Source organism: Ctenocephalides felis, unplaced genomic scaffold (genome assembly GCF_003426905.1).
Source record: "Ctenocephalides felis isolate EL2017-DRISC unplaced genomic scaffold, ASM342690v1 CF-g0.4_SCAFFOLD_01604, whole genome shotgun sequence".
Taxonomy (NCBI): domain Eukaryota; kingdom Metazoa; phylum Arthropoda; class Insecta; order Siphonaptera; family Pulicidae; genus Ctenocephalides; species Ctenocephalides felis.
Window position 1 is genome coordinate 17032591 of NW_020537758.1, and position 25744 is coordinate 17058334.

General features: G+C 30.2%; 1 protein-coding gene across 1 annotated transcript in view; it reads left to right on the top strand.

Moving 5' to 3' along the window:
• Window positions 1-25744, top strand: part of LOC113372496 (G1/S-specific cyclin-D2-like) — an 86451-nt gene that overhangs the window by 15331 nt on the left and 45376 nt on the right. Inside the window, exon 2 of the mRNA XM_026612832.1 lies at window positions 18458-18679. Within this exon, the coding sequence (XP_026468617.1) occupies window positions 18458-18679 (222 nt within the window). The remainder of the gene's footprint in view (window positions 1-18457; window positions 18680-25744) is intronic.

The window sequence follows — 25744 nt, forward strand, 5'->3', positions numbered from 1 at the left end:
GTAAAGGATTTTTACTTACTACTGCTACTAGTAAGGACTACTTACTTTCCTTAGGGTCATTGTATAAAATGGTCATATTTTAGATTAGACTTTTTCAATTTTGTAATCCTGTTTGGTTTCATAATCATTTTTTATATTCTTCTTATATCTTTGAACATTTCATAAAAATAAAACAGCAAGTGTCTGAGTCAGATACATTTATACGTCGTATGAAAATTCAGGTGAACGAAGCATATGTAACATATAAGAGATATATGTTGGAGTATCTGGTGTGAGGTTTGTTTCACATTAGGAAAAGGATTGGTAAAGGGAGTAAAGGATTTTTACTTACTACTTAGGACTACTTACCTTCCTAAGGCTCATTGTATAAAATGGTCATATTTTAGATTAGACTTTTTCAATTTTGTAATCCTGTTTGGTTTTGTGATCATTTTTTATATTTGGTTGATTGGCAAAATCTTTGTTAAAAATACCGTGGATAGATAGATATCTTTGAACATTTCATTTATAAAAATAAAGCAACAAGTGTCTGAGTCAGGTACATATATACGTCGTATGAAAATTCAGGTGAACGAAGCATTTGTAACATATTCGAGGTGTATGTTAGAGTATATGGTGGTGTAAGGTTTGTTTCACATTGGGTAAAGGATTGGTAAAGGGATTTTACTTAGGACTACTAAGGACTACTTATCTTTCTTAGGTTCTTTGTTTAAAATGGTCATATTTTGAATTTTCGGATGCGAGCCTGCCTGGTTAATTGGGCTTTTTCAATTTTGTAATCACTTTCTAATTCATGGTTAAAGTTTGGTTTTGTGATCATTTTTTCAATTTGATTGATTGGCAAAAATTGTGTTAGAAACTAAAAATAAAACGTCAAAAACTTTGTTAAAAAATCCGTGGATTATCGAAGATATCTTTGAATATTTCATAAAAATAAAACGGCAAAAACTTTCAAATAATTTTTTTTAAGTTGCAATTTTTTTTAAATAGTACATATATATTTCCATAAATATAAATATTAATAGACATTGTTCGAATATTTACCCGTAGGTATAGTATCTCTCGTCGTATACGTGGTTTTGTAAACAATAATAGGTATTAATGAATATAATTGTGTGACAAAAAAAGAGCATAGGAAAATTGTCCTAAAAAAAAATCACATAACAATATTTATAATAATAGATAATTTATAATAATAGATAAATTCAAATAAAATGTATCTTATCTTGTCCAACTGCAATTGCAATAGCAATGCAATTAAATAGTAGAAAAATTTCATTCTCCTTATTGTTATGACAATATAAATTTTATTTTAACAACCAAATAGATAAAACAGAAAGTAGTAATTACTCTACAATATAAGACACAAATAAAAATCTACGATTTTTCTTATATGGTTTTATTAACTGATTTCTGAACAATGAAAGCATAGATGTTTATTTATAAAAAATATTTCTGCCTTATGTATAGGATAAAGCAAGACAATTTAACATTCAGCAATTATTCTGCCTAAACCAAATACACTATATTACAACAAATAATACGTATCAAACAAACAACTATCGAACTATGTTCAGTAAAATTTCCATCTAGTTCAAAATTATAGAAATATTTTTTTCAGTATTTTTCTAAAATTTGTGATCTGTTCCTTTTAACCCTGCCTGAAGAAACTGCTAGGGTTCAAAAAGATTCAATCTCTTATTTTTAATTTTAAAGTGATTTTTACAAAATAGTAGGTACATTACATTATTTAACCAATGCGAAATACAAATTTCATTGATACTTTTTTTTACAAAGATCACTGTGTATATCCTTGATCTAGTATTTCTTCAGAAATTTTCATTAGCAGGTTTGGAATAACTATAAATTTATTTTCCTATCTTGTAAAATTTGCTTTCACACCTTTGCCAGGTTAAAGGTTTAATTAGCCTTTTTCACCTCACCCATGTATGAGCTTTTATAGAGGTTATATAAAAAATTGTTGATTATAACAGAAAAAATAAAGTATACGTAAAAATTATAATTAGGTATCACAAACTAAATAACAGAGCTCACAACGACAGAAAAACTACCAAGAAAAAAAAACTTTTGGTATCAATATTGATACATGGCCTCTTGATTGCGAAATGGTAGGAATTAAGGTAATTGCTTAGTACAATTACTCGGTTAAAAATTTATTCTTACTCTCTATTTCCGTTTCGTGTGAAATAAGCCTCCTACATCAAAAATTCCAGTGACGTATACAAGATTTTAAAACAAATACTTCTAAATTATACATTATGTCCCTTTTTTTCTAATACCAAACGGAACGATGTTTGCTCAGTGCAATGCACTGGCTGCGTGTTCAATTAAACCTTCCGTCTGTCTTAGTTTTAATGAATACTTTAAATGTAGATCACGAAACATTTCTTAAAAACCTAAGGTTTCTGCCTTTGTGTCCATTTGCCGTACTTAAATGTGTATTCGACTAATAATAAGGTGACCAGAGATTTTAGGAGCACTAATTTTTTAAAAACGGTTGTCCCTTTAAAACTCGTTTTTGGGGAATATTTTTCTGTAAACCGTTAAGAAAATATACTTAATTATTTAACACAGGGAACAACTCGTCGGTCTAACATAATTTCAGCAAATTATTTAAATATGATGATTATGTATGATTATATTTGTTTCTCGCAAACAGGAAGATTTTTGGTTATCCTTGAAAAGTTGTCATTGCAGCCCATTGAACTCTATCGAATGACTTAGCAGCATATTTAAAAAAAAATACAAATAGTTCTTTATATGCAAACAAATGACTCGGAAACAATACAGCAATAAATTTGTAATCGTATTCAATATAATGAACTTTTTCGGCATCAGAACAACTCATTTGGGTATTTAAAATTATGCAATTGGCCAATGTCAATGTCATTAGTAATTGGAATTTAAATAAAGCTTAGGTGAAAGTATAGAGAAATGTAATTTGATAATTGACAACATTGAAAATTAGACTTTAGTGAAATTTTTGGAATTAATCGATGGAATTTTGTATAATCTTTTCTTGCAACAAAAGTTAAAATAAATTTCCTTTTAAATATGGGCCTAATTGACTTGAAAATTTTTGATAACTTCAAATATTATTAAATTGGATAATTATCAAATTTGTTTCTATATTTTATCTAACTCACGATTAAAACTTGTTGAAATTTTATCTTATCTAAAAAAACATCTTTATGAGATGATATAAAATTCGCAAAAAATTTATACATATATCTACTGCACCACGTAGATTTTTCGTCTAATAAAATTTACCATAATTATATTACATAAATGCCTTGTATGAATGAACTCTAATGGGAACGGAATTAATATTAATCAGGTTTACATAAAGAAAAAAGTGCTTTAAAATATGATTAGACATTGTTACTAAGTCAACAAAAAAATTTACTCGGTTCTACGTTATCTGGAATTATGGTTTTATTCATGAATTTTTTCGTGATAATGTATATGTAGGTACTTTGTAAGATTGAATAAATCTTTTGTGTTTACTTTTGATTAAAGTCTATATTTGAACATATTGATTACCGAATATTTTAAGAATGTTGGCGCGTCATCGAAAAAAATAAATTAAAAATAAACGATTGTTTTTTGTAATGATCATTAAATATTTGTTGGTATTTTTTCTAATAATTATTACTAATTTCTAATTTTTGTGAAAAGTATGAAGACTCATTATAAACAAGAGAGTGTCCATTAATCACGTGATCGAATTTCAAGAAATTTTGGATTCCTGCTTCAAATTATGGTGGTGATATTTAAAATTACCTGTATTTTCAGCCTGTATTTTCAGCCTGTATTTTCAGCCTGTATTTTCACCTGTATTTTCACCTATATTTTCACCAATCACCTGTATTTTCAGTACCTAGATTAATCATGAAATTTTTGGAAAATTTTCGAATTTTTTTTTGGAAATTTAAATTCAACTAAAAAATAAATACAATGATAACTTACTAGAGCCCCTCCTGGTATGATTTTGGTTCTAACACCTCTCCCCTTGTAAGCCTCGCGTGACTAATAGACGCCCCAAGTGGCATTTCATCCAAAAAATGAATCTATTACTAGTTTTTTTTATAAAAATATTTTTAAATATCTATCTCTATCCCCATAGAGTTCAAAAATCTATTGACACGATGACCGCTGGCGCATGCAATGGTGTTTACGTATATATTTGCCAACGTAGCAAATAGCAACTGAACGAATGCGTAACGCAAAAATAAAAATTACATAAACGGACACCGCCCGTTTCCACAAAATACAATTCCACAATTATACGATATAATTAAATAATAATTCGCACAGGTTTATTGCGTGTTCAGATCTCCAAATCTCACATAATTAATTGTAAAAATATAAAGGTTACCGAGTGTAGTAGAGGAGCTTTTGAGGTACTTGTTTTGTTGAAAGCTTGCATTGTAACATAAATTAAATATTTTATTATTTAATTATTAATGTGCTATAACTATATCAAATTTAAAATCATATTTTGTTATTAGTGATATAATTTTAAAAATAATTTCCAAAATATTGCCAGAAGACATCATCACTATACTACGAGGGCAAGATTGAAAAGCAAATTCATGGTGCATGAATCTCTGACATTCATCAATTTTTTTTTAAAATCATATTTTCAATCCTACAATTTTACTTGTTGTCCATTATAGGACTAATGTAAAAATTACTATAAAATTAAAAAAAAAAAACAAAATTTGGCTATTCAATATACATGGGATGATTAAAAATGAGCTTTTGAAGAGTCTTCTTCCTGATTTAAGGGGGTATTCTAGTGTAGAAATTCTAAAAAATCGATTTTTTTTTATTTCATATTTTCAAAGTTTAACTATCTAAGAATATGGGTACGAGAGGGTTTTTGAAAATTTGAATTATTTTCGGAGATATAGGCATTTTACTGACTCGGTCTCCATACTGGTTTGGCTTCACGCAAAACTTTAAATGCGTTTTTCTCAGAACAGACTTTTTCAGTACTGTTGACACGATTTCTCGAGTTTTAATCGACCGATTCACTTGAAATGTTCAGACAGCCTTGTTTATAGACCTATCTATAGCTCGAACTAGGATTATCCCCAAATTCCAATTTTTACTATTTTTAAAAAATTCGAGAAACTCAAAAAAACAGTAAAGATACCCTTTTTTTAAAACAGTCGCCAATTTATAAAAAACATTTTTTTTACTCATCGCTAGTTCGGGCGATTGCGACATCATTGTAGATTAATAATATTTTTATTTTTTGCATTTCCGATGACTAGGAGGGCTGAAATCATGTCAAGACTAAGGTGCCAGTTTTTTGAGATCACCCACTACATCAGCTGACAGTTTTTACAATTTTCAGTTTTTTTATTTTTCAATTTTTGTTTTGTATTTTAATAATATTAATAAACAAGTGGTAAAAAAATGGATAGTAAAAACATTCATTGCTTTCCTTTTACGACACTTTAAAAATGGTCTAAAATTCATCGTTCCTGGGGGTTGTGAGTTCGAACACTCTGGATAACCTGATATCATGCAGTAGTAATATCAATTTTTACTTGAAAATATAGATAAAAAATATGTTTCCAATTAAAAATTGCCTAGTTTCGTGCATTGAGATGTAAAATGGGAATGGTAATTTTTCTCTGAATCGAGTTGGAGTTTAGCTCAGCTCAATTTTTGTTTACATTAGAGTAAGTAAATTTTCTACCAACTGCCTTTCTATTATACGCACAAAAGGAATAAGATGTTATCATTCAAAGTTAGTAAAACAAAAGAAACTGCCCCGGCACGCTTTGCTATTCATAAAACGCGTTCTACGCACTTAAATTGGATTATTAATTGAGTCGTTGGCCATACTTTGTTCTAGAATAATTTATTCATTACGGTTTCATAATTCGTCTATGATATATATGTTTCTGGGCAAGCAACCGTATTTCCTTCGGATTTCTTATTTAGGCCGAATCATTTTTATTAACATAATAATTAGTAAAGGTACGAATTATCATTGTAGGTTTTTTACCTTAAATTTAGACGATTTTTTCTGATGTTTCCAAATAAAGCTTTGGAGATCTTCAAATAATGCGCAGTGTATTTATAGGTACTATTATAATTTAGGCAGTAGGTACTCATTAAGGTCAATATTGATAAAGATTACCATAAACAAATTATGCGAACAGCAGTAGTGCTAACAATGTTGCAAATATAAAGCCTGTTTCTATTATTAGATGGTGATGAAATATATGTTTCGGAAATTCCATCCAAATAAACAATAACTAACACATTTACTACCAATATTGAGACTATTGAGAAAAGCACAATACATAAACGTACTCATACTCCATTATCATGTAAAAATGTCGATTATATTATATAAATTAATCAATTCTGTAGCTTTTATTTCACGGTTCGGAGAGCAACACGCGTAAAGTTCCAATAACGCAAAGACCTCTAACAAATCGTATGAAGAAAAAAATTGCAACATTTCGTGACAATGGATATTTGCGAAATATACATGCTTGATTGATTTGGATACTGAATTCGAGTTATACGATATAAAGGAAATATTTTATGCGACAGAGCTCTACGTAATTGATGAATCGAGTCATCGACATTGTAAATTAAAAAAGCCAATACACTGCCCATTGGAGATTTTTAATAAAATTTTTAACATTGCCATCGAGGAAGCGAATGAATTAATCGATGAAATGTAACATTCACCATAGAGATGCTAATAAACTGGTAATTCCTCTGGTAATTCTTCTGGTTCGTCTCTTTGACAGCATTCTTTCCTTCTAAATATTTCCATATGCTCAGAAGTATTTAGTGACACATTACTGAGATATAAGATTTCATATGCTTGATACCTCTGCTAATAATACAATATCTTGTGTTATGCTTTTTACACGAAACAGAGACCTTGGTAAGAAGATCGTGGGGTCTCTTGTATTTCTATATGTTTTGTCCTTACCTAGAATTGGCCGTGAGGCTGTAACCAAAGCTATGCGATGCCAATCTCATAATAATATGGAAATAAAAATATTTACACATTAAAAAATATAAGATCTGGTTCGGGAGCATTCATTTTAATGAATCATCATACTGTGATAAAATTATAACTTATAGATGTACTAAAGAAAACAAGAACTGAGAAAATGAACCCATGTTTCCTTTATGATTGAGTATATTTCGTGCGAGTAGAATTCGGTTTAAAGGCTCGTTTAAAAGTCATTCTTTATCATTAACCCCGAAGCGAATCGAATACATGGCGAAACCATAAAGCAACTTGAAATGTACAGCCGAACTCTTCACCTTTGCAGTTCAGGAATATATGTTTATATAAATAGGTTTTCATATATCAAATGACCGCTTATTTGTATTTAATATAAACGCTTGCCCACCGACCGGAGAATATGAAGTACCGGATATTATTTGAATCTTAACAATGCGCGAGGCATTTAAACTTTAAAGAGACGCCGGACGAGGAAATATTATGGTAATTGATTAATAAAAATGGTAATAAATCACGTTTGTTATGTATCATTGTACAAAAGTAAATTAATATTTTAGCTAATATTTTAATAATAGATAAATTTCATTTAAAAAAAATTGATGCAAAATTGAGCTTTTTCATAAGCTTAACAAATATTAATCGATTTTCAGTCAAAAGCGTTCAGTGACAGAAATCGAGATGAAAAATTATGTAAATACTATAATAATTTTTACGAAATATGGGTTGTGGTAAGAGAGTGAAAATTTAGGGTTATATGTATTTTTTGTATACATATTATAGAAAAATAAAAAAATAAAAATTGATCTAAAAAATAATATGAAATTCTTTGTGATGGCCACTAGGTTTCAATCAAAATGTGCGAAAATGTTTCCTAACAGTTTCCCAAATTTTCGGATTTGAATTTTTTTTCTTTTTACTGTTTATTAAAAAATTAAAAAATGGCTTAATCAATAAAATAAAATTCTTTGTGATGGTTACTTGGTTTCAATCAAAATGTGTGTAAATGTTTCCTAGCAGTTCCCCAAATTTTCACGGATTTGGATTTTTTCTCTTTTTATTGTTTGTTAAAACACGTTTTTATTAGGCTTACAGCTTTTGAATTTCCATTGATTATTCTAATAGTTGGTATAATGTTATTGCCAAGAATTTTTTTAAGATGTTATCTTAATCTTTAATATATTATCTTAATGTTCATGGGTTCATATTTCTAGAACTATATCTCTATTAAAGAAAACACCTAAAACATATAGAAATAGACAGAAACATTAGTAATATGTAATGATATGTATTGATTGCTCATTTTTCAACACAATTTCATGATATTTTGGTATGAGAGGGCGTATAAAGTGGGTAGTGTATTGTAAGATGTACATTTGTATTAAAATATATTAATATGTTTAGCTAAAATTTATGTGATGAATTTTGTAGGTGGCAAAAGCTGTTTTTGCCATGATACGGTTTCAAATTATATCATTATATATACTAGATTTTGAATGAAAATGAAACTAAATTAACCAACAGTCTAGACAAGCATCTATTTTTACCTTTAGCTGATAAATACCATCTTCGCCTTCGCAAACTTTTAATCTTTTTTTATTTTTTGGCGACCAGGAAAACTTTCACAAAAAGCTGTTTAAATGACCTGCAAGTGCCAACGGCTTAACATCGTTTTATATCATTCGACTTAATAAAATACATCTTAATTACCATCTCCGGAATGTTTTATACGAATATATTAAAATACTCTTTTCATCAAATACAGCTGGACAAACAGGTCGGAGAAGAAATGGTACAATCGGGTCCTTTTATTGAAAAAAAAGTAAAAGAATTTTAATAGGAGATGTGACTTGATTTATAATAAGCTGCAAATAAGAAAAACTTGATAATGAACTAAAATTACTAATGAAGTAATAAATGAATGTGGTCTTGATGTCGTGGGTACGTGTACCGATTGTGTTGTGCCAGTGAATTTTTGTTTCAATTTTTGTATTTTTTCCTGAACAATGTCAATGTTCTCTAATAATGCTGCATATATTTTCGGTGATCTTACGTCAAGGTTATCAGTGAGAATGGGACGGAAATCGCAAAGTGTGACGCCGGCCGAATTTTAATCGGGCACGCTCACGCAGTCGCCGGTATAAGACCAGTAAATTTATGAAAAATATTTTCCTTTTATTGAAAATTTTTTTATTGACATCGAAATAAAATAATACACTAAATTTTACATTTGGCTTGAGCAAACATCCACAATTAATAAAGCTTGTAGTGTTACTAATTTCACTTTCTATTCGGTAACTGAAGTGTTGAGATTGTCCTATGCATGTTGGTAATTCTATAGAACCTCATAAAAAAATACATTTTTTTTGGAAATTTTTGGTTTGTTTCTTGATTGATTTGCTCAAATTATGAAAGTTAAGTTTCTGTTTAAATTTAGATTCTCCCAAATATTTTTTTTCTAATATTACATTCTACCTTGAGAACAAACCTTTCAAGTCCAATTCAATGAATTCCCTTTCATGACCCAGGTATAAATTTAGAGAGTACTTGCTCTATATACTTCCATTACCAATTACGAATATTTGCCAAAGAATCTTAATCTATTTTATCGTCTTTTCTCTACTAATGACAATCTTTTATCACCCATCCACAAATAACCAGCAACGAGTTAGCTATATTTATCTTCCAAGTTATGCTACACGAGCCATCTCTCGTTTTCCGCGTTCCTCAATAATTTTAATATTAATTCAATCGATGTCTACATGCACACACTTAATTTATAATTATTATTATCAATGTTTTCTTTGCACGTTTACACATTCCATAATATAAGATAAAGATTTAAAAGTCCAACCAGATATTGAAGTTGTTTTAAAGAGGCAGATTGATTCTTTACGTAAGAATGTGATAAAATTTACTACACTCCTTGGTGATATTGATTTAAGATTAAAGGGTGTTTACTTAATTCGATGATGTTTAATTTGATATTGCATTGCAAATAAATTCATACTCGTATTTTATTGATTTTGGATATACCGCGCCTATTTTGCGAAATGCAATTTGCAGGTGCACTCTATATAAAAAATACAATTTTAAATATATGTTTTAATGTAACCAACGTAGACTCTTGATTGAGGTTGCCGAATATCTGAAAATAAAAGTATATCCAAGATAAACTCGCTAAATCAAATAACGATTTTGACGTTATGATTTTTTTCACTTTTAACCTAATTGGCATTTAAATCCATAACGTTACCGACTCAAATACCAATTCGGCAAAAACTGCATATCCCTTTATATAAGATAATTAAGCCAAGCTGCACGATAATGTTAATAAAACAAAAATTACTTAACGCTGAGTGTTTAATCGAATAATAATTTCTTTTGATGTCGACTCATAATTAATCATTGAAGTCTTTCTGAAGAATTGTTCGTTCCAGAAGACAAAAACGACTCAGAACAGAGATTAATTTGAGTTGTAAGTTTTGGCATCCGCCAAAGTTATTGATGAATCCGATAAGGATTATGTATGTGCCCTCACATGTTGATTGGCTTGGAAGCAACAGGTAGAAAAAGCGGCGGACTTGAATTTAATTTGTATCATGAAAGGTTAATTTATAATAGACCGGTGGAAAATGAATTATTTCATATTGATTAGTAAATTTTCACATGCATCTTGGTTTGAATTTATAAATTTAAATGGCTTTCTTCTGTCCAAACAATCTCTCAATTATTACAGCCGGATGCTTTGTTTTTAGATCATATGCAGATATGTATCCGATGACGTTTTCTGTCGTATTTGAACAAATGTTTAACAATTATTTTTAAGTCCCGATTAATCGCTAGACTGGAAATATTAATAAAACCGATATATTAGTTAAATGTGTCATCTTTGCTTTATTCTGTTACCATGGAATTTGGCCCCGACATTATAAATATAATTGAAAATTGAAATTTCATTTGCGCGAAAACGAAAGTGTACCTACTAATTATCTTTTAAAATATATGTTTAATTTTATTAATTCTAGACTTCTCTGTAAATGCTATTAAAGTCAACACTAAACCAAGCGCATCAAATTACTGGTTCGCTAGCATGTGAAAAATATCTATGTGCAAAACATTATTCAAAATTGCTTTACATGAGAGAAAAATATAACGAGTGAATACGTAGTTTGTTATATTTAATGAAGTAGATTTTAAACTAATTAGCTGTGTATTTAAATTCATTCGACTGCCAGGTGTATGAGCATGATAGCTATTGTAACAATGTTAGTACTTACTAGGGTACTAACCGACTTCAAAACTCGGTTATTAGAAGAAAATTATGGAAATCGAAATTTAAAACTAGTGGGATGTATGGCATCGTGCCTTAAGGCAAATTGCTGGAACTTCCCGTACCGTAACGAAATGTTCAAGGAATACCGAATGTTTTCAAATAGATTATTATTAATATTGTAACATTGTCTAATATTCATAAGAATTATATAAACTGAATTGCAAAGTTGAAATTATTTGTTTAAAGTTTATTAGAACTATAGTCCGAATTAAAAATAAAATCTGAATTATTTTCGATATATAAAAGAATTTTTTTTTGAAAGTATCTTCAAAATGGCTGGGCATGCCTTTGCCAAAAACTAATAAACACTTCTCCCATTCATTACTAATTGAATGTTTGTTAGATCATTTAAATCGGAAGCTCCGTTCTCTCAAAAACTCGATTTCTATTTTCTGCACTCTTTGCTCTTTATCTCCGTAACTGCTGGACCTGCCTTTGCCAAAAACTAATCAGCACATCTCCCCATCAATAGGAATCGAATCAAATTGGTTGATCCGTACGCCTGAAAACGTGGACGAAAAATTGTATCCATACATATATACATACACACACATCAATTTTTTCTGAAGTATGGCAAAATGTTCAGAAACCTTCAAAACGTCGAGAAATGTAAAAATTTTCAATTTCGATTTTCAGCCCATTACAATAACTTACCCTACGGGAAGTTAATTATGGAATTCCAAATTTTAGTAAAAAATATCGGCTATCAATGTATGGATACCACTTAAGAAATTAAAAATTTGTATCCCCACATACACGCACGCACACACACATACATCCATTTTTCTAAGGTATGCCAAAATATACCTACATCTGCTCTTCATTAATTTATACCAAATTGTTTCAATAGAGCGCGTTCAACCCGAAAGCTCAGAAAAGCTCACGGGTAGATCAGAATTGAATTGAAATTTAGGATCAACGGAATGTAAATGGGTGAAAATGATTCTTATCATAATGATGCAAATTTTACACCTGAAACAAAATAATAAAACTAATTTACTTTTTAAAAATTACTAGATTCTATTATTATATTATATTATTACCGACTCCGGTATCGCGCTCGGCAGAGATCAACAAAGCCGGTCCACGAAAGAAAGAAAGATAATAAAAATAAAAATAAAAATATGAACGGGATCTAAAAAGGAAATCGACGTCAACAAAAGCACGAGCAAAATAAAACGACATCGCGAAATGCGAAATGCAAACGGAGCGCGGCATATTCCACGACGCCAAATTCCGTGCCGGAAGCAGGGTCGCCGAGACCCATGCAACATATGTTGACCCCAGCAGACCCATACAACATACAACGTATGCTAAATTGTCACTTGAAGACGACAATGTTTGATTTGTTTTCGAAAGTAACGATAAAATAATACTTTCTCAAATAAGACTTATAGAAATAGATTGTGATATGAAACTTCATGGAATAATATATATGCGACGATAGGTACTAGGGTTTATACAAAAACCAACAAAAAATCGGTTTTTGAAAAGTATTTTGCTCGAGAAACTATTTTTAACAGGTTTCGAGTTTTTATTAAACTAGTTGGTATTGGTATTTAGCCTTGAGGCAAGTTACATGAACTTCCCGATATGTGCAAATAATCGACTTAATCAATAATAAACAAATTAATTTATGAGTGACTAGAAGTATTCCGAGAGAATTTATTACACATAATTGAAAACGAACGATCTCGTTAACTCGGAGTATTTTCTAAAAGCAAATTTTCACAAATCAATTATTTTTATAATTGAACCAGTTTTCGTAAGACGTTAATGGTTTAGTATGTTTATTAAGACCAAGTAATCTATCGTTATACCAAATAAATCATCTAATTTTAATTTTAACAAACGTCAACAAAACTACTCATTTTCTCAAACTTTGATGAATTTTTAAAATTAAACTACTTGTCGTAAGGCCGTAATATTTTAGTAAGTTCTATAAGACCATGATATACATCGCCAAAGAAAGTTTCATAAAAATCGGCTCAAATTTTTTTTTCAACAGTTAATTACAAGAAAACGGCTCGGTAGATTTTCACCTAAAACTAATCAGTATTATTCCCAACTAAAATCATTCGAACAGTTTTTGATTTTTTTAAATCGATTCGGTAGACTGAGCTTAAATGTGGACGAAAAGTTTAACACTCTTTTTCAAATTACAAAGAAACGGCTCGGCTGATCGTCTCACAAAATTGACAAACTATAGTGCTCATTGAGACACATCGAATGGCTTTTAAATTTCTGAAATCGGTTCAGGCGTTTTTGAGCAAACGTCGATGAAAGGTCTAATTTTGACAAATGCCAAAAAAACGATACCAATTTTTGCAAACTTTGACGAATTTTTAAAGTTAAACGAGTTGTCATAGGGCGGTAATATTTTAGTATGATTTAGAAGACTATGATATCTAACGTCAAAAAAAAAGAGATATATCGAATGGTTTTTAAATTTTTGAAATCGGTTGCACCGTTTTTGAGAAAACGTTGATTTACGGCAAAAATCTGTTCACATACACGCACACACACACACGCACACACACACACGCACACACATACTTTTTCCAAATTTGGGCTCATTCGATTCAGAATGGTTTGAAACGTCGAGGAAACATAAAATTAGCAAATCGGATTTTATGATGAAAACATAAATTTCTCCTTCGGGAAGTTAAAAACAGTATTTACTCCAATAAAATTTTGCTACTTCTCCATAACAAATGAATTCGTCAAACACAGTTAACTGGTTAATTGCTTTTCTAACAAAAATGATAAATCCTGTACGTACGTGCGTACTGTACTATTTTTTAAATCTACAAATATGCTTAAAATGATCCCCAAAATTAATTTTAAAAAGTAGCAGATTCCAAGTACCCGATTTCAAATCCGGCTTAAAAGATTATCCTTTCGGAAAGGGTACGCGTAAGAATCTTAATCCGCCACTTTGCAAGGTATTAACATATTTTAAAAAAGTAGCCTCAGGTTCGCAAATTTTTGTTACAACTAATTTAATCTATTCCTACAATCTATTACAATAATCTTCTTTCATTTCGTGACACTTGCAGTTATTTTAAGATGCGAGAGCGGTTGTCCAATGAATTTCATAATGTTTCATTTTAAAATTTCGGCTCCAAAAAATAAAACAAGTCACACATCCGTTCGATGACGTTATGCGATGTTGTAAAGAATATCAAATGCTTGCGAGCTCTGGGTCGCTGAAAAATCTTATCATTAATTTGTTTGACAAAATATTTGCTTCGGTACGTTAGATTGCCACGGTGATAAAGGATACTTAAATTGAATTATTAATAACTGTTGGGGGGTATGCAACTTTGTAAAAGAGGATAACATAAAAAGAGATCAATATCATGAAGATAATTTTTAGGTTTTGGATTGAGGAATCCTAAAATGTATTCATTATATCAGATTTTAAGGGTTCCATAAACTATTGTGATGAACATCCCAAACAGTTGTACAATCTCGGATGGATGAATTTTTAACTTCCCGTAGAGTAAGTTATTGTAATGGGCCGAAAATCGAAATTGAAAATTTTTGCATTTCTCGACGTTTTGAAGGTTGATGAACATTTTGGCAAACCTCAGAAAAAATGTACGTGTGTGTGTGTATGTTTGTATGGATACAAATTTCCAGTCACGTTTTCGGGCGCACGGATCAACCGATTTGAATGGTTCAAAAAACATTCGATTTCTACTGAGCTGATTAGTTTTTGGCAAAGGCAAGTCCAGCAGTTACGGAGATAAAGAGCAAAGAGTGCAGAAAATAGAAATCGAGTTTTTGATAGAACGGATCATCCGATTTGAATTATCTAAAAAAACATTCAATTAGTAATGATTGGGAGAAGTGTTTATTAGTTTTTGGCAAAGGCAGGCCCAGCCATTTCGATGATACGGGCTAAATGTGTGAAAAATGGCAGTTTTTGAGAGAACTAAGCGTCCGATTTAAATGATTCAAAGAACTTTATGCTTGTCTTAATTTGCCTTAAGGCACGATGCCATACACCCCACTAGTTATATCAGATTTTAAGGGTCCCATAAACCATTGTGATGAACAACCCAAACAGTTGTTCAATCTTGGATGTGATGAATTTTTATTATTACAATTTCAATAAGAGTGATGATTTTTGCTGGGTAAGGGCAATTTTTACTTGTAATTACTATATATAGTTTGAAGTGAAAATCTATGTTAGGTCTGTTTGACATCAAAGTGTTCAAGAGGGAACCTGAGACTTGGACTTTTGATTGAAATTCCATAGATTTAGACATTAGGCAAACCAATTAGTATAATTTCCCCAATAACAGAGAGAAGTATAAAATTTATTATTACTTCGTTACTTGATTGTTAGTACAAACCGATGTTCTTGAAAATCATATGGTGTGGTCGTCAATAAAGTCTATTAAATTCTATAGATCCTTTTTTTCAATAATTTTTAATTAATTAATAAATCGTCCTTAGCTCGGCGCTAACAACAAATGTTTGCGATATGAATAGAATGCCTGAGAAATAAATGTTTTAGTCGCTTTGTGCATTATTCCTGCCTTTGGGGCGCTTTGTCTTTCATGTCCATTGTCAGAGGATCTGCCGGCCGGATCATTTCTGCGTAAAGCTGTCGGAATCTAATCATTTTGCGCGGATATGTGCAATCAGGCGCGTCCCACGCCGCAAACAGCTTTTGTGATCTCTTATATTTATACATTTTTGTTTTCGCTTAATTGCATTTTTTCAAGATGCAGCGGAACGAATCGTGCAATCATTGACTGAACATATTTTATAATTATTTGTATAATCGATAATGGGAATAACTTTAGTCGCACGAGGTAGAGGAATTTTATTGAAACATGCTTGAGCGTACATTTCTCTAAAAACAATTCTTTTTATGATTTATTATTCTTTTGTTGTGATATCATTTAACCAGTAAACTTTGGTGCTCGAACACCGCGCCCTGTTTTGTGCCGTCCGACTCAAGCTCATGAGAAGTATATTCGTCAATCACATAGTAAGATGAAAATCTGATGAAAAAAAGGGTTTAATTTACAAAATTTTAGGTGAAAATCTACCAAGCCGTTTTCTTGCAACTGTGTTGAAAAAAAAATCAAGCCTATTTTTATGAACTTTTTTGGCTATATATATCATGGTCTTATAGAAACTACTGAAATATTACGGCCTTACGACAAGTAGTTTAATTTAAAAAATTCATCATTCAAAATGAGTAGTTTTGATGTTCATTAAAATTGAAATTAGACGATTTACTTGGTATAACGATAGAGTACTTGGTCTTAATGAACATACTAAACCATTATAAAGTCCTACGGAAACTGGTTCAATTATAAAAATTATTGATTTGTGAAAATTTGCTTTTAGAAAATACTCCGAGTTAACGTGTTCATTCGTTTTCAAATATGTGTAATAAATCCACTCGGAATACTTTTAATCACTTATAAATTAATTTATTTTTTATTGATTAAATCGATTATTTATACATATCGGGAAGTTTATGTAACTTGCCTCAAGCCAAAATACTAATACAAAATAGTTTTCTCATTATTTTTGGTCGCTGTTTTATGAGTATGACAAGTATACTCGTCAATACACAAAATTTTGCCACTTGTCCTTTACCAGTGTATTTGTTATTAACAGTCAACTGGTTGAAAGTCATTTAATTATTTTGACGTGAAAGGGGAAAGTTTAAAAAAAACTTCGGTTAGCGATTTTAACAAATTAGTCTCTTATCAATTAATTTTCTAGACTTATTACATGAAATAATTTTACATAATTTACAACAGCTGATACATCTAAAACTGTTGCGTTTCATATTATTTGGAAGCTGATAACAGCAATCAGCAAAATATAACACACTTTTACCAAAGATAACATAATTAAACGATAACACTGTTTTTCAATTAAAGAATTCGATATAAAACACTTCTTCTTCAAAGATTTACATTCGTTCGGCAAAGTCCAGAATGGATTTGGGTGATCGGGACACTGCTAATATAATCAAATAAAATCAATAAACATATAAGTCTGGGTAATTAATGTTTTAATTATGTTTATATCAATGTAGACGTTTTATATGATGCTTGTATATACAATGGAATATTACCAAGGTTATCGTAGCCGGTTACAAAATTGGTAAAAATTCATTCAGTCCCAAAAGAACGTGATGAGTACAACTTGCACCAGAAAAATCAAGTTTTGACGACATAAAGATTAAAAAATCTCCGGGCATATGTTATGAATTAAACATATCAGTGATTTTGTAACATGGGAAAACAAATTCTGATGCTTATACATATGTAAGAGTTTTCTTTTCAATGGTGTCATGAGTCCGGTTCATGATCATTGAATCAAGGGTATCAGTGAAAACAAAATATTGGTTCGTCAGCTGACGACGAATCTCAGTCTAAATATATAACATTCGTTCGACATATCAGTTTGTGGACAAAGTCGTCTAAAGTTTATCGCAATGCTCGTACCGACTTCCTATGATTACAGCCAGGCTGTTCGAATTCATTCATTAATGGGAAATTTCGATTGAGATAATAGGGATATGTAAAAAGTATTGAAAGTACTATTATTGTAATGATTATCCATAGCTATATCAAATAATTTATAAAATCAAAATGCTGTTAAAAATGTTGAAAGTCATGGTGTGACCCAATTTTCAAAAGAATATATTTCTTGAGATAATCAGTTTAAATCAATCAAACCGTTTCTAATTAGTTTGTATGAAATTTGTTTAAACGGTTTTATATAATTTGGTTTCATCAAAAAATTTTATTCCTACAAAATTGTTGTGTACAGTGTTAGCAGTTGAAATGATTTTGTGACCCATTTTCTGAAGAAAGAATCAGTTCTATGTTTTATTTACTTGTAAATTTCCACATAATGCATTATAAGCTCATGTAAATGCGATACTTCTTGTGCAATACAATACTAATTGCATATGAAGGTATTTAATGCGCAATTTTAAATGTCTGGTCAAAAGAAACTTTTTGTTTAGATTTACAGTTTATAGATTATATGTTAGTTTATTATTTAATGAAAAATGTACTAATTTTTACTGTTTAATCCAGGTTTGCGAGGAACAAGGATGCCAAGAAGAAGTCTACTCCCTAGCAATGAACTATATGGACCGATTCCTATGCGTTTGCTCCATCCAAAGGACACAATTACAACTTTTAGGATCTGCCTGCCTTCTTTTGGCCTCCAAATTACGTGAACCTAGCTCACGAGGACTGCCTCCAGATGTACTAGTCTTTTATACTGAAAATAGTATAACTCTGAGGGACCTAATTGTAAGTAAATCTTAAAAATTATACAAGTAATTGCAATGATCATATTGGCACCATGCAAGTGTTTTATACCAGGAATGACTTGAACTTTCGAGTAGCATTTAAATTTCCAAGTAACGAAGTAGTTATTTAAACTAGAGCATCGATTTCTCGATAACAGTTTAAAGCACAGATTAGTTTTAATATGCAGAACCTTTATCAGAGTAAGGATTCTGTGTAACTGTTGAGCCATAAAGATATGGATAGTGCACATAAGTCTAATCTTTTGTTTGCGGAAATACACTGTTTGGAAGTTAGAACAATGTGATAATCTAACCAATAACAAATCGAACGATAATGCTTAAGTTTTAATACTCAAAACAAAAATAGAGTGCCCTAGTAATTTATTTATGATTTTAACAAAACACTACTAACACAGTGACTTGTAACAATAGCATTGTGATAAGGAAACAGGGAAGTGAATTGTTAGTGTAAACTGTGATAGGAGCGATTGGTCATTATTAATTTATGACCGAAATAATTTTTTTAAGCTTGCAAAGCTTGTTGGATTTGATAATTTGATAATATAGTCACCTATGAAAATATATTAAGGAATTCGTTATGATATGAATTTTAAATATCCCCTTCAGTCGTGCAGCTATGGTCATTTTCACAATGGGCATGATTCGTATTCGAATCACAGCGATTTTATTGGTGTTTTTATGCATTTCGTTTAATCGTAAACAAATCACGTTGCAATATTTGCGTGATGATATTCTTCGACTGTTGATTTCACTGAAAATGACAATGTCATCGGTGCATTTACATCGGCTGAGACTGGCTGGTCTTCTTCAATTGACCGGCCAAGTTCACTATCACTGTGTCAAGTTGTTAGCGACATGACACTGATCTCTTAAATAGACGCACTCTTGTTTGTCTCGTTGAAAAAATCATGAAATAGATGGTCGAGGAACTAGATTTTGTACGATTGTAATTGTAATTAGATTTTATCAAAAAAAAAAAATTAATTCCAAATATATATATAGAAGGTGTCCCAGAACTCAACGTTAAAAAAAGTAATACCAAATATATATGCAGGGTATCCCAGAACTCAACGTCAAACCGAAACTGGGTGATACTTTTGATATTAACTACCATGAAAAAATTTAGAAAAAAGATTTATTTGGTGTAGTTTGAAAATTATGAGCTTTCAAGTACACTGGAGCTTTTGCTCAAACTCTGAACATTTTTCAGTTATTGTCATTAATTTTTATTATTTTTTATTTTGTATTTAACCGTAATCTACATTTTTAGAACCACTGTCAAAAACAATTACACAAATGCCCAAAGTTTTCTTGGGGTAATACTTTGATAGTAACTACTATGAAAAAATTTAAAAAAAAGATTTATCAGCTGTAATTTGAAAATTATGAGCTTTTATGAACACTAGAGCTTTTGGTCAAGCTGTGAACATTTTTTGGTTATTGTAATTATTGTTTATTATTTTTTTTTAAATTACACTTGAAATTACAATCGCGAAGTTTTGATGGAACTTATCAAAACACTTCAATGCATTTTTTTTTAAATTTTCAATAAAGTCGATTAAATTTTGATGTTTTTTGGACAAATAGTCTAAAAAATTTGGCTATTGTGTCATTATTTACGTTTAAATGAACAAAAATAAGAAAAATTAATCACTATATTTGAAAAATGTTCCTAGTTTGACTAAAGCTCTAGCCTGACTTAAAGTTCATAATTTTCAAAATACACCTGATAATTTTTTTAAAAATATTGTATTATTGTTACTACCAATACTTGTTTCGGCCTGACGTTGAGTTCTGGGACACCTTGTATATATATGTACTTTATACGATGATTTCTTGAGCTTCTAGACTAGAATACACCTTTATATTTTATATAGGCTAAAGTTTTACCTCATGGTTTATTTTGCAGTATCCACATACTTATTCACATGTAATGATGTTCAAAATGATTTGTAGGTAGTTAAAACTGTATTGGTGATATGAATAATTTTATTAAATTATCACTATAAATTCTATCAAAAGCTAAATTTTATTTTACCTAATTGAATCATTTTAGAGTCATCTCTAACCTGCTGCGGCTATCGCAGAATAAAATATATATTTATTAGTTGACTCATATTCAGTAAATTCTTTAAATATAACCCATAAATTGCCATATTGACGTTGAGTTCTGGGACACCCTGTTCATAATACATGTAAATTTAAATAAAATATTTAGTTTAATAAAATATATTGTAATTGCATGTAGAAAGTTAATAGTCCCAAAAAACTCATACTAGCAATAAAAAAAATCTTATACGGAGCAGTCATACATAAAAATGATCTATGCCTACGTGTTAATCGTTGTTTCATTCCATATCTGGGTAATTTCCTCTACTCAAGATTTACTCATTACTATTAGGTCAAGATCTGTTACCAGGTGATACAAATCTGTTACTGTTGCACATGCAACAGGATTCTCTTACCAAGAAAGTGTTTAGGCACGCGCGTGCGTCTTCGGCCGCGTCGCATCGCCCGCATCGGTCGCCTCGACACATTTTCGCCTTCGCCGGACCAGGCCGCGTTGTCTAGAAGATGAATCTCGTGCTATTAGATACAACGCGGTATGGGATAGTATAGTGCTGTGAGCTGTGAGCCATGGGGCCATGATCAAAAACATCGGCCGTGAAATCGTTCACTGACCCAAACAACGCAACAAACGATCTTCAAAAAAGATCGCTGCGTTCTTTTTCGCAATATAACTATATTTACCGAACGCCCGTCATCGCTATGGCGGATAGACAAGTGGATCTGCATACCTAAGACGTGTTTTAATGGAGAGAAATACTGAGGCGTATTATAACATCAGAATTTAACTGGTAATAAATTGATAGCTATATGACCACATTTTGCTTAAAATGAGAGGGAACATCAAATTTTGCCAAAGTCACCAAAGCGATCACCAATTTCATTGCATATATGCTCAATTTTTTATCACTATAAGGGGTTGTTATAATCTAGAAGTAATAAATTTATAGCTATACTAGAATTTTTCTAAAATAGTAAAAATCAAAAGCTGTGAAGTCGTGAGTATTGTATAAAAAAAGACAGTTACAAGAAAAATGCGTTTAAAGTTTTGGGTAAATATTTCTTAAAGAAATAGTAGATAGAGAATATTTTGAAGAGTTTTTTTAATAAATATTTGAATAGTTAAACCTTGAAAAAATCGAAACAAATGTATTTCCTGAGCTTTCAGCCTAAAACTTTTATTTTTACCTTTATATTTTATATCAGTTAATATTTTGGGGAGAAAAAATCAGAGGAGAACAACCGTGGTCAAATAGCTATATCTCCGAAAATAATTTAAATTTTGAATTAAAATAATCCTATACTGCTCTAGATCAGGAACATCAAATTTATGCTAAAGTAATGCTATCATCAATTTCATTGTATCTATACTCAATTTTTAATCATGTTAAGGGGTTATATATATAGTTATATTATAGGGTTATATTATAGTTTATTTTTATATAAATTTTTTTTTCTCTATATTGGTCTTTAGTTTTTTCTTTTTTATATATTAACTATAGTAGATACACCACTGGGCGTATCTACTAATTTGTAAACAACCAATTGTAAACACTTGTCAGCATTCTCTGCTAAATATAATTATTTTTATAGATTGCAGAATGAAAATAAAATAAAAAAAAATGTTAAGGGGTTGTTCTAGTTTAGAGGCGATAAATTTACAGCTTTTTGATATACTAGAATTTTTCAAAAACAGTATAAATCATAAGTTGAGAAATCGTGGTTATTGTATCGAAATAGACAGCTACAATAAAAAATGCGTTTTTGGGAAAAAATCTCCGAAAATAATTTCAATTTTGAAGTTTTCTTGTACACTTATTTTTGAATTTAACTACCAATTTAACTAGAGTTTAATCCTTGAAAATATCGAAAAAATGTATTTCCTGAGGTTTCAGTCTAGAACTTTTATTTTCACCTTTATATATTATTCCTTTACTTATATATAATTCCTTTACCTTTATATGTTAAAGTTTCGGGGAGGAAAAATCAGAGAAAGTCCTCCGTCGTCATACAGCTATATTTCCGAAAATAATTTAAATTTTCAAAAATTCTCTTGTACACACATTTTTGAATAGTCTTGAAATCTTGAAAATATAGAAAACAAATCGATTTCTTGAGCTTCTAGACTAGTAATCACTTTTATATTTTATATCGGTTAAAGTTTTACCTCATGGTTTATTTTGTATTTTGCATATGTACTGATGTTCAAAATGATTCGTAGGTAGAAAAAATTGAATTAGTGCCATGATAAATGTTGATAAATTAAAAATTTTATATGTCCTAATTATATTATTTAAAGAATCATTTCCAACCATGTGGTGCAGCTATCGCAGAACAAAAATATATGTAATAGTTGACTCATATTCAGCAAAATCTCTAAATATAACCCATAATTTGCCATATTGCTATGCCAATAAACCGAGCATTAGATTGTAACATGATACGTTTTATATTATTTTCGCCAAACTCTGTATAATGGGATGCATTGCAAGTGATTGCTCATTTAATATGCGCAACAACAGCATTTTTTATTTCGAAATTTTAGTCCGGACTAATATGTGTTATTTTTTTATTCGTTTTGTTGTACCTGGGTGTTATACTGAACTTTGTTGCATTGGAAAAATATAAAGCATAATTTGGTAAAATTCCAGATTAGTGAAATAAATTAAATGATAAAATGATAAAAAATGATACTTTTAAGTATTCTTCTAGCGCTGTTTAAGTACGTTTAATAATGATTCTTATTATTTTACGAAAGACAATGTAAATATTATTTCACGTATATAGAGACAGACAAAAATATTTTTGAAACAATGTATTCATCCAATGACATTCGGTATACTAAACATGTACAGCACGGTTATTTAAACTTTAAATGCCATCATCTCTCGAAACGCGTTGTATTATCTATCTCATACTAATTATAGACTCTGTACACTGTTAATTTTTTTGGGTAGGCGATAAGAAAAATATTCAATCCGCCTACTAATACATTCAATACAGAATTACATGTATTTTGGTAGACATTGGTAGAAATCATGATCAAAAATTGAAATTAAATTGATTTAAAGGGTTCGACCAAGTTTTGATGAAGGCTAATAAAACCTTGGTAAATCCAGAAGGAGCCTTTAAAGTTGTATCATCTGGTTTGATACATCATCAGCAGGACAAGCTAATGTATCATAAAATATATTAAAATTTTTCATTAAACGTTTTTGGTTTATCAGTTTATCTCCCATCAACTCTGTGTCTATTACAAGCACTTTGTGACATACAAATAATCGAACAGCTGATTTCATCAGCTGTCTCCAATTACGTGGCAACATTTTCGATGTATTTGATTATTTTAGAATATATTTTGGCTGTATGGATACAAGTGTCGTGAGCTTGTGTTAGTTCTGTCTGTATTTGCTCTTATCATTATGCATGGCGTCTTGTAGCCAGTCATTTAAACCATACAAATATTACCTATATAGAAATTCACGGTATTACGTATGCATGCTTTTCAAAATTTCCATAATTGTCTTAACTAATTTATAGATTCATCATTCTGGAATCTGCTGACAAAATCATTTTTATCTATAATAAATAGTATATCACTTCAAAATTTAATCATCATTTCTCATGTCAATTTATTTCAAAATTTTTACTTGGCATGCTTTTAAAGGTAAACTTCTGCGAATCTCTTACCTACCCAAATTAATTAAATTTTTAATTAGTAATTTTTAAATAGCAAAAATGTAAAAATTCTTGCTCTATCTATCTGTAACTAAGTAAACATCAACAATGGCTTATATTATGATATTAAGTATTTAAAGCAGACTATTTTCGGCCAGGTTTGTCTCGTTGTTAGTAGTATGTTTTATCACATACTTCTCCAAAAGTTGATTAATTTACTGGTAAGATAAATTTACTAGTCTTAATTTTTATTGTATCCTAAATAATTATATTCCCAAGAGCATTCATAACTTCTCAGTCAGTCCATGTCCTTTCTCAATTGATCGAATTGATATTTATTGCAATAAATGCAAGTATGTGTGTCTGTGGAATCCGTTCATCTTTCGGTTCATTTTTTAATGATATTATTTTTTCAATGTTTGCAAAATGTTGTGGGTGCCGCTTTTAATAAATTAACATCTCTTGGCCCGGGAATGTAACCCCTGGGTGTACGAGTATATAAATATATGTGCAAAATAGTACTATAAATAATATAATACTTAAAAGGTGGAATACTAAATAGATACATATTTTTACGAGCAAAACAATAAAATTAATTATAGAAAAGTATAAGGGTGGTTAATACTGCTTGCCCATTTGCAAAATTTATTGCTACGTCTCGATTTCATTTGATTCCCATGCAATTTGTACCGCAATCTTAAAAAATTAATTAAAATATTATATCTATTAATGAATTTTTTTTCTGCGGTACCATTTCACAATTAATAAAGACATACATACTATTTACATATTAATCATTATATATACCGAGATAAATATAAATGATATTAGGTATCTAACTACAAAGAGATTCGTTTGATACAACGTGCGCCATATCAAAAGACCAATTTCCTTTATTATTGTTCCTGGAATCATTAGGCTCGAGTCTTCCTGCTGAGTTTTAGGGTTGTTATATATTCCCAAGCAAATTAAACCCTTTGTTATAAAAAATGATAAGACAAATGTGACTTTAAAGAATCAATTAAAATCGCGTCAGATTTAAGTAGCAATTTGTGGTTTGGGAAGATGTCATTAGGGAAAATATTTTTTATGAGAATTGTGTATCATTTTTATATACCGACATAATAGAAATAAAATATTGTGAAGCACCTCACTGTCTCGTGTGAGGTCTTTGAAAAATACTGGGGGTTTTGTATTGTTGTTGCAATTAGTCAAAGGCAAGGTACGGGGGTTACTTTATATTTTATGAATTGCTCAAAAAGCTAAAGTTAATTGCTCAATAAGCTAAAGTCATATTTTT